At 32.8% G+C, this 13,985-nt stretch overlaps 1 protein-coding gene across 1 annotated transcript in view; it reads right to left on the minus strand.

Moving 5' to 3' along the window:
• LOC136030379 (protein Malvolio-like) overlaps positions 1 to 13,985 on the minus strand; it is a 71,916-nt gene that overhangs the window by 30,953 nt on the left and 26,978 nt on the right. Inside the window, exons 6-8 of the mRNA XM_065709304.1 lie at positions 13,383 to 13,521; positions 6,750 to 6,905; positions 326 to 484 (exon numbers count right to left, since the gene is read on the minus strand). Coding sequence (XP_065565376.1) covers positions 326 to 484; positions 6,750 to 6,905; positions 13,383 to 13,521 — 454 coding nt within the window. The remainder of the gene's footprint in view (positions 1 to 325; positions 485 to 6,749; positions 6,906 to 13,382; positions 13,522 to 13,985) is intronic.

A 13,985-nucleotide genomic window follows, 5' to 3' on the forward strand; every position in this document is an offset into this window, starting at 1 on the left:
GCAGAGTCTTATATGGAAAGAATCAATACAAAAAAATAAGACACTACATATAATCAAGATTAGTTAAGAAAAGATAAATTTTCAGTTTTGTATACGGAAAAAGAAAAGTAAAATATTAGAATTTAAAAAAATAAGAAATTCAACTTAAATTTAGTAAGCAGTATAAATGTATAGGAAATAGTAAGAAAATAACAAAATTATAGAAATAAATACAAAAAATGAGAGAGGTAATAAAAAAAGCGATAGAATTAAAATACTAAATAAAAATACTGCGAAATACAGCACGACAAGAAAACATAGCAAAAGTATAAAAGAAAATACTCACAATATCAGCGTTTGTTTTCTGATATAGTCCAGCAGCAAAAACTGATACAACAAAAACGTTAATAACAAAGGAACAGAACAAGGCGATTCCCGATTCAAGGAAGAAATAGAAGTTTCCTTCTCTCACTGCTGATTTATTCTTTCGATCAATGTCCCGGGACTAAAAATAAGATAAATCGTAAGGAGCCACAAGCGTTTTTTTTTTTTTTTAGCAAAAGCTAATCGTGTATACTAAAGTAAATAGTAGTGATTACAAATTTTCGTATTTGTGCTTTGTGCATAAAGGCACCAGTATTGCTAAAAATTTGGGTAAGTTGGTAAGCAGCTTGTAATTGGGTTTATTGATTAGTTTTTTTTTTTGGCAAGAAGGGCGGACATTTTCTTCTCTCAGCCATGGCTGGTTTTCATGATCTCTTATGAAGTAAATATCCTTCTTCGAACACGACCAGTGTAGGTCCCCCAGAGGCATCTTTTACACAATCACAAATGACTGAAATATACCCTAGGGTATCGAAATCACGTTAATTACGCCTTTTTTTTAGTTTCATTTTGATATTTAGATAAAATCACGTTGGGTGGTGCAAGAAATGCTGAATTTATTTTGTATCAAACCAGGCTGTTTCTACTACTTTCTAAGAAGCACACATGTCTCTTCGAATGCAAACAGTAAATAAAAAAACTAGAGGTATTTTTTCACTTTCAAATAAATTTAAATACCCCATGCGATGTAAAATCACAACAGTAATATATTTTTTAGTTTCATTTTGTGTTTAAATCAAATCTATTGGGTATTTTAGCGATAAATGCTGAATAGAAGACACTTTCCTAACTTTCAAATGAGTGTAAACACGAGATAGTAGATGAAGTCGCAATAATAACATTTATTTATGTTTCATTTTGATAGTTAAACAAAAATATATTGGGTAGCTTTTAGCAAGAAATACTAGATTTATTTTGCCTCAAACAGGGTTGGTTTTCATTACTTTTTAAGATGCAAATGTGTATCTTGTTGTTGCTGTTATTTAGGTGACGTTTGAGCGAATCAACTGCTCATATACGTGCGATCCTCTACTAAATCTTGGGCTCTAAGCGGAGCCACGCCGCTTTGAATATCTATATATATATATATATATATATATATATATTTATATATATATATATATAAAAATATATTTATATATAATATATATATTTATGTATATTATATATATAATATAGCTATTTATATATATATAAATATATATATATATATATTTATATATATTTTATATATATATTTATATATATATTTGGCACAATTATATATATTATATATATTTGGTAATATATATTTGGCTATTTATATATATATTTGGCACAGGCCACGTCAACACTTAAAATATCAAGGGGTCGTATTAAGAAGTTTTAAAGAGTGTTCTTGCTTAAATAACTGACACTATTGTGCATATCACATCCTGCTATGGTCACATAGTATACCTAGAAATACATAAAATAAAAAATAAAAAAACTAAAATATATATAATAATAATAATAATAAAAAAATCATATAAATAAAAAAAAATCATACATATATACAATAAAGACACCAAAATTATAGAGCGTTATGCAGATTACATTTTTTATATACTTAGTCAATAAGAATATAGCCTTTCTACGGGCCCACTCAGGGGACTTTGCATGACTTAGGATTGCTCTCATTGTAAATACACCAAAATACTTTAAAATTAAGCTTCTAAATACATTTCTTTGTACATCATATTTCCTATATTTCATTAAGATATGGCTAACATCATCATACTCATTACTAATATCACTATCAATATCAGTAATATCAGTAATAATATCAGTAATTCATTAGACCTTAGACCTTAGATACTCCTGTGCCACCAGAGGCGCCCAGGACGTCCAAGAAGAGTCTCCAGTCGTCTCTGAAACTTACGGCTGCGACTATGTCTTCCCACTCTGGCTGTGTTGAGGCGTGAAGGTGCCACAGGTCGTTGTTGTAGGCACGACGGAGTGTATTTTTGGATCTTCCTCTGTGGCGGGTGCCTTCAGGTAACCAGAAAAAAGTAGACTTGGGAATTCTGGAATCGTCCATGCGCAGTAAATGTACGAGGTAGCTCCACCTGTGCTGTATGGTCTCGATGAGGGATGGTTGACCTGTGATGTTTCTAATGTGCTCGTTCGTTACCTTCTGAGCCCAATGGATGCCGAGAAGTCTACGTAGGCACATGTTTTCAAACGACTGAATTTTCCTCTCTTGTTCTTGGTTTAGATGCCATGTTTCAGATGCATAGAGGAGGACGGGCAGGACGTTGCCGTTGAACAGGCGGAGCTTAAGCCGGAGAGAGAAGGTACTCGATCTCCAAACTTTTTTGAGTCTGTTGAAGGTGCTTCTAGCCTGTCCAATTCGGGCGATGACTTCTTTGGCTGCGGATCCCGTGTTCTCAATGGTGCTGCCAAGATATTTGAAATGGACCATTTGCTCCACGTCGTTATTACCACATCTGATGTTCATAGATGAACCACTAGTTGCCATGCCTTTGGCTTTACTGGTGTTGATATTGAGTCCAAAACCTTCTGCTTTTTGTTTGACGCTAGAGAGCAGCGCTTGAAGCCGTGATGTGCAGGTTAATATTCATATTATAATATTAATGTCAATATAAATATCACTAATATCAGTAAGGAGAGCTAACTCTACCCATTTATGTAGAACTGAACGGGTTTTGGCATCACCTGTTCTCAATCTGAAAATAGTAGCAGCAACAGATTTAATATCATATACCAGTCCATCAGGTGGTGGCCCGTAATCATAAAGCTCCAAAATAGGGTTTGCAGAACTTCTAATGTAGCCTACTCATTACTCTTATGTGTATCTTCGAACGCAACAAGTGAATAATGATCCAAAAGAGCCATCTTTCTAACCTTAAGAGATGCACCCAAGGTGTAAAAAAAATATTAATAACATATTTTTTTCTTCATTTTGATGTTAAGTACACAAATCAGATAGTTTTTCAGCGAAAAGATTTCTTCGACGAATTTTCTCAGTTTCAGGTTAATAGCAATTTAAATTGAATAATTTCTGTCACAGTTAAACCCTTCTGTAAAATTTAAACAAAAATAAAAATACTCATATAGGTAAAAAAACCTCAAAAGTGAAAATACTCACAAAAACCTACAATACATCAGCATGTAGAACTAGACCTCAGGTCCCCAGGCCCGTCTGGATTGCTGCACAAACCCTAATTATTGATTATAATCATTAATTATAACTATCTCTCAATAACTTAAAAATAAACTCATTAGAGAAAACAAGATCCAACAGCTCATATGGCACTTGTGACGAGGTTAGAAGAGCCAAGAGCTCATATGGCACTTGTGACGAGGTCGGATTTTGCTGTTCTTTGTTTATTGGCAATTATCACAAAGATAAACTTGCAAATACAGTGTTCCTATAGTCTCTTCTTAGTCGGTATTGTAACGTTTGTCCCACCAAGTTCCATTCCGATCCCTCCATTCTAAGTGTTTTCCAAGATTTACAGTTTCTCCCTCCAACTCCCCCCAATGCACCGGATCCGATCGGAATTTAAAATAACAGCCCTGAGACACGAGGTCCTACTAAAAATCAGATTTCATTAAGATCCTATAGCCCGTTCGTAAGTTAAAAATACCTTATTTTTTCTAATTTTTCTGAATTAACCGTCCTTCCACCCCTCCCCCCCCCCAGATGGTCGAATAGAAGAAGTGACTATTTCTAATTTAATGTGGTCCAGTCCCTGATGCGCCTGCCAATTTTCAGCGATCGCTATATTGATCACGTACCTAGTTTCGGAACTTATTCATGTAAAAATTGGGGTAGTGATTCGAACCTGAGATCTCTCGCCCCTTAAGCGAGAATCGAACCACTAGACCAGCAACCACAGTTAAGAAGAACAATCTTTTTTTTATCGGAAATAAAATTCTTCTCAACTGTCTCGTTCGTTCGCTCTCCCCCTCAGATGGTCAAATCGGGGAAGTGACTATTTCTAATTTAATTTGGTCTGGTCCCTGATACGCCTTCCAACTTTCATCGTCCTAACTTATCTGGAAGTGCCCGAACTAGGAAAACCGGGACGGACAGACGGATGAATGGACAGAAATTGCGATTGCTATATGGCACTTGGTAATTACCAAGTGCCATAAAAAGTATAGCACAAAAGCAGTAATGCTTATTTCAATTATTTATATCTTTTATACTATCTTTTTATACTACTATTCTTTTTATACTTTTTATACTACGATCTTTTTTATACTACTACTACTAATAATAAGTCACATATACTACTACTAATAATAACAACTTGTAGAACAGCACATGCAACTATATTTAACGAAAAATAAATTGTATGCTCCTATATCACGTTTGTAGATGTACTATGGTTATTACAAGTTATTATTTGCAAGATAACCGTGTAATTAGAGAACTTCTGAAGCGAGTTCCGTGTGTACAAAGTAATCGTCCGACCCAGTATCCATATTGTTTTGTTTTTACTTTTTATTTTTAGCTTTTTTATTTTTTTTTTTTTTTACCTTTTTATTTTTATCCACGTTGAATTATTTTTAGACTTTCATTTTTAGACTGCGGTTAATAAACATCATTGAGTCGGTTCATTGTGTAGAATTTAATTCTTTTTAGTGCATAGTTCATTTTGAAACGTAGAAGAGTGCATGTTGTCTTGCTTCTTTTTTTGGCAATAAACGTATAAAATATAATTAAAATCAAAATCTGAAATTTTAGAAAAAATAAGAACTTCTGTGCTTATAGTATTATTTTCCCAAAATTTAAGAAGGATAAGAAAATAAGAAGATAAGATAAGAAGGATAAGAAGGATGAAATTTTATAATTTTATAGATAAGAAGGATAAGAAAAGTTTGCTTAGGTTTTCGGAGAGACCCAAAGCTGTTCTATCAGTATTCAGAGCTTTCAGTATCAGTATCAGAACTTTCAGTATCACTATCAGTATCAGTATTCAGTATCAGTATCAGCACTCAGTATTCATTTTGGATTAAAAAAAAATTAGCTTCGGAGCTTAGACATTTAATTAGGCAAAATGTAGGGAATTCACAAAATCAAAATTTCAAAATAGAAAAAGTCATTAGAAAAAAACGTCAAATTTGATATGGTGACAATTTTGGAAATTGCTTCTAAGTGAACTAAGCAATTTCATATATAAAAAAGTTCATGTCATATGGTGTACGTTTCATAATATTTTCATTTAAAATACAAGAGGCATCAAATCAAAAATTTCAGAAAACAACCCAAAAATTTGAATTGTCATTCGAATTTGACTTTTTCGAGGGTTATTTCTAAAAAAAAAAAAACTAGAAGATATGCAAAATTTTGTTTTCCAGCTATCGGAGAGATAATTTAATGTTATACAATATTACCACATAAAGTTCTAATGAAAAAGTTTACATTCCCAGCAAGGATTATTCTATTTTGGAACCATATTTCAACATGAGGAAAAAAACAGTTTTTTTTTTTGGAAAACTACTGGAAATTTTACAAACTTCACTGGAAGTTCCCAGCCCCGTTTCACGATTCCCAAACCAAGGAGAAATTTCGAGTTTACATCTCTACACTTCGGAGCCACAACCCACTGATCACAGTAATAATAACACAGTAATAAGCTAACCAGAGTTACATTCATAAGTTTAAGACAGCAAAAACACTTGATTATATACCTTTAAGGGTTTAAACCATAAAATTTAAAACTAACTATTGAAAACAGATACATTATTTTTTTTAACTAAAACCAAAAAGCAAGTCCCTAGTTATAAAAAAAAGGAATAGCCTTCTTTGCCCCAGCTCTCCCCTTTTTAAAACACTGGTAAAAACAAGGCCTATGATTGTCAAAGCTAGATAAAGAAAATAAAAGAAAACAAATAAAGAAAAGGAAAAATCAAAAACATATTTCTTTTCAGTTATAGTTCTTGCAACAGTGAAACCCTTGCTTTGCAGAGTAGTACGGTAAGTTACACCGTACGGTATGTTCAATAATCATAGTAACCATGTGTGATTATATGATCCTTGTGCTACCCTGTACAGAGCTCCTAGTTCTGTCACAAATTCATGATATTAAAAAAAAATAAATTAATATATATATATATATATATATATATATATATATATATATATATATATATATATATATATATATATATATATATATATATATATATATATATATATATATATATATACAAATTTTGTAGTCAATACCTCTGACTTTTTTTTGTACATAAAAAAAGGATTTTGAATATGATATTTTCTGCAACGTGACCATAAAAAAGATTAGTCAAGCAGTTTCTATTGATATTTAAGATGGCACTGTAGTAGAAGCTTAAGACAGCTTATATTGAGCATTCTAACTGTTTTCACGTACCTTAACAAGCGCAGAATGAAGATACAGATTGTGTGGCATGATAACAGCACCAATAATACCCACAGCTTGGATAAGTTCTTCACTGCCACAACCTTTGCAAGATGGTATGACAATGCCACTGAGAACTTTCAGCTGATCAGGAGCTGCCTTTACGTACTAATATTGACAAAAAAAAGAGATATTAGTGACAAACAAGCAAACAATTCTCGGTAGTCGATAGCTTGCAGTCTAAATTTTAAAAATTTTCCATTTTGTGTCTATTTTTGATTTTTCTCATTTACTATTAAAATTACGCAGGATTATCTTCTAGGACTATTAGTTCGATACGATCAGCCCTGGGAAAAAACAACAAAAAACAAATAAATATGCATCCATTATCTTTCTTCTGGCAAAAAATGCAAAATTCCACATTTTTTGTATTTAAGAGCTTAAAACTTCAACAGTTGGATTCCCTGATACCCTGAATCTGATCGTGTGATTCTCATCAAGATTTCTTGACTATTAGAGTATGTTCCCCTCTTTTTCGAAAGTTTTTTCAGGCTCGAAGCTTTTGATGGGTAACACTAAACTTGATGAGTCTCATATATGTGGAATCACCATAATAAGCCAATTCTTTTGATGCATCAATTGATATCAAGATTCCGTTTTTTAAAGTATCGTTTACTATTGAGCTGAGTCCCTCTTTACTTACAGTTCATTACCACGAACTGTTTGATAAATAACTACTAATATAATAATTATTATTATTCGTTTTATTACTTATTATCAAATATCCAAAATGATGTAAACGGAGCAGTATAAAACAAGAAAAGAAAAAGAAAGAACAACAAAATGCACAAACACAACTCAACTACACAATCAAAGCTATATAATAAGTGAATTCGACAAAAAGAACAATGGAAAGCAATAAGTTATTGCTGCATACAGTTAAGATTGGCTTGGGTCAAATGTCTTTGCAAACCGTACAGGGCGCTTTACCACATATTTACGGGTCGGCTAAGCCCTAATTATAAGATATTTTCCATTGAAGATAGTTCGTGTTCCAGATGGGATGGTGAAGCAGTACTTGCAGTATCTATAAAAAGTTGAAAAAAACTTTCGCAACCAGACGCAGTGAACATTATCCAAAACAGAGCTAGGGCTAATATATGGCAAAATATAAGCCTTATACACCTGAGCAAGTAAAAATCTTAAAAGTGGCACTTCATTGACAAAAGGATTCCATAAGTTCTATATTTTCTCATCGAACAGCAATACAGGGCAGTAATGTTTTTTTTGGGTTCCTTCACATTAACAAGTCAGAGGTACATAATCTTAGGCAAAGAATTAACAGTATGGGATCCGAAAATAACATAAACTGGTGCAATACCTTCGACGCAGCTATTAAATACAATTAAATCACTCTTCTGGGTTTAAGGATGAAAGTACATGGGGACGCAAAACTTAACAAAGTTAACTTAACAAAGTAAAACTTAACAAACTTAACAAAACAAAACTTAACTTTAAAAAAAAGCCTTTGAGTTTTTTCTTCCCCTAAGGTTAGCCTTTGGTAGCAATTTAGTTAAATATAAACTTTCTCAATAGTAGAATTTCCATTTCCTAAATTTGTATTTTTACTGACGCGACAACTGTTTACACTATCCTTAACTTACAATAAATTTATAATATTTTACAATAAATTTACAATAAATTACATAAATTCCTAAATTTACTAAATTTACAATATGTTGGATATGTAGAGCGCGGCCATAGCTACTGTACTCTTGACTCAACTCACAAAATTTATTTTTGATGCCTACTTGTATTCGAATAACGTTCAGAATATCGTCGGCATATTCATTCGGTGAAACATGGCATAATATTACCATTATTAAACAGTGGCGGAAATCCATGTTATTTTTACGTAAAAGACTTTTTACGTAAACTCAGGAATAATGGGATAATTTGTCTATTGCAAATTTGTAAGCTTATCCTGATTCATTTGGAAAGTAAACATTTGTTTGTATTTGGTGCAGTTACAAATAAAAACATTCTTTAAATCTTATAAATAATTTTGCTAATGTTCTTCACTACAAAAAGTGAGGACAAATTAGTATGTAGACCCGCTTAATTTTTTTTTCCATGAGAGGAAGTAATATTTTACTAACATGACATCTATTTATTAAATTAGCTTAAAACAGTTAGATGTCAGGACATGTATACGCTCTTCTAAATGTATAATATGTTGGATATATAGAGCGCAGCCTATTTTACTGTACTCCTGACTCAAGGCACAAAATTTATTTTTAAACGAAATTTACATAAAGAGAAGAAGTGTAAAATAAAACATAAACTTAATGAAAAGATAAAATTAATCTTCTTTTTTACTTCAAAAGGCTTGAATGATTATTTTCGAGCAATTCAAATTACCATTTGTTTTCAAATACATGGTTCAAACTTACCTTTTCTTAAAGACAATCTGCTTACAATCTAGCTCTATTATTTTTATCTAAAGTTATTCCCAAAATATTTTCTAATTTTTATCCGTAAATATCGCAAGGTAAGTTCCCAGATGGATTTCCTGAGCAATAATCTGATATTACTACTACTACTACTAACAGCTCAACGCAGCACCAATCCGCCCGAGGCCAACATAGCTATGCAGTCTCCTCCTCCATCCTAATCTATTCAAAGCCTCTTCTTTACACCCTCCCAGGAAGTTCCCATGGTAGATCGTCCAAAACTGTCAAATTCAGGTATATTTGACAAATTTTTACAAAAATAAACAATGATTTTGTTTATACTTAACTTCTGTATTTGATTCAACTTTGTATTTTGACAAAAAGTAGAATAAATAAACAATTTTTTTTCATTTGAAGCTCTATTAAAGAAAAAAAACCTTTTAACCTTTAAACAAACAACCTAATTGAAACCATAACACGTTTAGAAACACATGAAACACATTTAGATTTTGGTTTCCACCGAAAAATACTACTACTGCCAACCCTGACAACTCACCGCGGCAAAATGCATATATTTTGCACAGTATAATACAATCCACGGATAAGAAACATTGAATACATATATTAGATCTCAGTTTTCACTAAAAAATACTATCTATCCTTACAACTCATTGCATCACATAGCAACCTGTTGCTATGTTGCATAGCAATCTGTTGCTATAGCAATCTGTTGCTATAGCAACCTGTTGCTAGGTCAGCAAAGCTGTTCACGCTACTGTTACGAATAATTCTGTTCAATTCTTACTCTTTATACCCTCAAATCAGCTCTTACATTTGTATACGTTGTTTAATGACCCCCCCCCCCAAACCAGTGACAAATCTCCAGAATTTTTATTGGGGGGAGAGGAAGTCATATCCGGATAGTCAAGGGTCGTGGGATGTATAATAATTTTGCTCCACGTTACTGGGGGTCAACTCCCCCTTCCCCATCTGAAAAACATCTAACTTTCTCAACCTTTCAAAGCACCCCCTGTTTCAGAACCCTACTTGACCACTAGGTAGGTAGGTAGGTTCTATTTTTATCCTCAATATAAACATAAATAAAAATGACAACACCAATAAATTATTGCAGCAAAAAGAAAGTCCTAAGGACTTGTGCTGCAAATTCATGTTATGATTTATCTATATATATATAAATAAGTTGTCTATGTGTGTGTGTGTGTCGAGTGACGTCATGTCTGTGTGTCGACTGACGTCATGTTTGTCGACTGACGAAATTACAGACCGGGATATCAGGACACAAATGACGACCGGGACACCGGGACATAGGGAATATAAATGACGACTGGGACACAAGGAACGTTCGATTAGCAATCACCATCAACAAAGCACCGGGGCACAAATGACGACCGGGACACAGGGAATATAAATGAAGACCAGGACATAAGCAAAAAAAACTAAAAAACTAAAAAAGGTAAAAACTACAAAAAAACTTAAAAGAAAAAAAAACTAAAAACTAATAAAAAAACTAAAAAAGCTAAAAAACTAAAAAAAAACTAAAAAAGAAAAAATAAATAAAAAAGAAAAAACTGAAAAATAAAGGAGAAAAACAAAACTAAAAAAATAAAAATAAAAAAACTAAAAAGGTAAAAACTGCAAAAAAAACTAAAAAGAAAAAAGAAAAAAACCCAAAAAAACTAAAAAAAACTAAAAAGAAAAAAAGGGGGAAAACACAAAAATTTATTTCATCATATGAAAAATCATATGAAAACGAATGTATATACAGACCGGGACACAAATGACGACCAGGACACAGGGAATATAAATGACGACCGGGACACAGGGACACAACTACAACGGGGACGCCGGGGGGCACAAGGGTATATATAAATGACGACGGGGACACAGGGAATGTTCGATTAGCAATCACCATCAACAAAGCTCAAGGGCAATCATTAGAATCATGAGGTATAACTAAAAAAAAACTAAAAAAGGTAAAAAACTAAAAACTAAAAAAAAGACCAATTCAAAAACGAATGTATATACAGACCGGGACACTGGGACACAAGGAATATAAATGACGACCGGGACACTCAAAGAGAAATTACAGACTGGGACACCGGGACACAAATGACGACCGAGACACAGAGAATATAAATGACGACCGAGACACAGGGAATATAAATGACAACCGGGACACAACTACAACGGGGACGCCGGGGGGCACAGGGGGATGTATAAATGACGACGGCGACACAGGGAATGGTCGATTAGTAATCACCATCAACAAAGCTCAAGGGCAATCATTAGAATCATGAGGTATAGATCTGATCTGAATACGGATTGTTTTCCCATGGACAATTATATGTTGCATGTTCAAGAGTCGGTAAACCTGACAATCTAATTATATCGCCGACAATGGGACAGCGAAGAATGTTGTATATTCGCAAGTTTTACGTAGTTAAAAACATATATATACATATATATACATATATATATATATATATATATATATATATATATATATATATATATATATATATATATATATATATATATATATATATATATATATATATATATATATATACATATATATATATATATATATATATATATATATATATATATATATATATATATATATATATATATATATATATATATATCTATATTCACAAGTGGGACACAGGGGCACAACTACAATGGCGCGTAACGACTGACGCGCACGGGGGGGCTTGGGGGGCGCGAAGCGCCTCCACCAACTAGGTGTTGGGGTGGCGCGAAGCGCCACCCCAACAGCTAGTATCTTATAAATAAATATCAAAACATAACATCTCATGATTATCCACCTAGCCTATCTTGTATATAAGAAAAAATAAAACATACACATGAAAACAATACAACAAAATAATCCTATTAAATATTATTTACCGGTATTTTCTCACTACTTAAAAAAACATCCGGATAGTCAAGGGGCGTGGGATGTATAATAATTTTTACTCCACATTATTGGGGGGTCCACCACCCATTGCCCCCAAACGACACTCCTGTCCCTTCCCCCCACGCCCCATTCAAGGAAGCACTACTTTTCGTTTGGTCATAACTGTATTTCCAAGAAGTGCAACTTTTGGCAATTTGTCATCCTTCATCGGTAAAGAACCTTCATCTGTAAAGCGCAAACTAAACATCTTCATCTTTTTTTCCATCAAACCATTTTCTTTGTACACATTTATGTTTCATTTACTGTCATTCATCAAACTCCCTCTGAAAAACATCTAACTTTCTCAACCTTTCAAAGCACCCATGTTTCAAACCCTACTTGACCACTCTCACTACAAAAAACATTTTTCTGCATGCTAACTATGGTCTGTGTTGTGCAGATATCGATTTCCTTAGTTAATGCCTTCGGCTGGGAGTGTAGCGCGTGGTTAGGAGCAAATCCTTCGATACTTCCTGTGTTTTTCCCCGTCTTTATACATTCCTAATCCAGTCCACTTTGTCTTCTTATACCTTCGCTTATGTGTTTTTTGTACATATTTACTGCATCAACCATTCGAAAGAATACTGTTACCTGTGAAGCAGCCCACTAGATCAATTTTCCCGCCATCTAACATCAACACTTCATCTTCACCCATTCTGTGACCCATTCTTCGTAATAATTTCGACGTATATAATAATTCAAGCGAATTAAATAAATTTATTTTCAAACACTGATTATCAGCAATTTTGAAGTATGAGTACTTTAAACAAAACAAAATATTGACTTTAATTTAATTACAAATCCACAATATTTTTGCAAAAAAAAGTTCACCAAAATTTCTGTTTAGTTTTAATTGATCTACCTGCTAATTAATATACACTACCCAAGGAAAGGGAAAAATCATTCGATAAGGTAAACTGAAAAAAAAAAATTAAGGGCATAAAAAGAATACCTCTTTTAGAACCAACACCTAGAATTTTTAGTTTCGGCCTCTAAGAAAATTTGTATCATCACAAATTACACTTTGTAAATTATACATCTAAAAATATTAAAAAAAAAAAAAAATGCAAGTACATTACAAACGGGATTTTTTTTCCCCACTTCTCAAACTAATCAGTCTCTTCGGTTAGGACATACATCAGAAACCAATTCGAAACGAAAGTTTTGAACATCCTATACTTACATAAAATTTGAATTAAAATTAAATACCTCGTATCCAAAGCTTATACCCATAACTGTTATGAGAAACCCAAAGAAAAACTCCAATTTCCTCAAGCCATATTTGTCCAGGAGAAGAAATGTGAATGTGTCAGCTATTGTGATAAGCACTCCAACCCAGATTGGAACTCTAAAAACATAATTAAAATACTATACTTAGGCTCGCAATGCGCAGTACCGATCAATGTCATCATTTTAACAATATATATATTCGTTTTTTCGGCAGTGCTTTTTTAAGTAGCTTCTATAGGTCTGTGTAGAAAGGATCACTGAAAAAATAAAGTTAAAGCTACTACTAAGGTGGGAGTAGGACTAAAGAAAAAGAAACTATATTTCGGGAGGGGAAGAGTTACAGTATTGTTTTTATTTGTGATATAATTTTATATTAAATCTTTGAAATAGTTCCAAACAAACCAGATAAAGCAAAACAGACACATACCCAGAATTTGTTTTAATGTATAAGGACTGGCTAAATTAAAAAAAAAAAACAAAGAGACATGGAAATAATAAGCAGAACATAGAAAATTTTTAGCTAGCAAAAAAGTGGCCGTGACAGGCGATATTCGTCTACTGTACTCCAACAGCATTTTACGT

Source organism: Artemia franciscana, chromosome 8 (genome assembly GCF_032884065.1).
Source record: "Artemia franciscana chromosome 8, ASM3288406v1, whole genome shotgun sequence".
Classification (NCBI taxonomy): Eukaryota; Metazoa; Arthropoda; class Branchiopoda; order Anostraca; family Artemiidae; genus Artemia; species Artemia franciscana.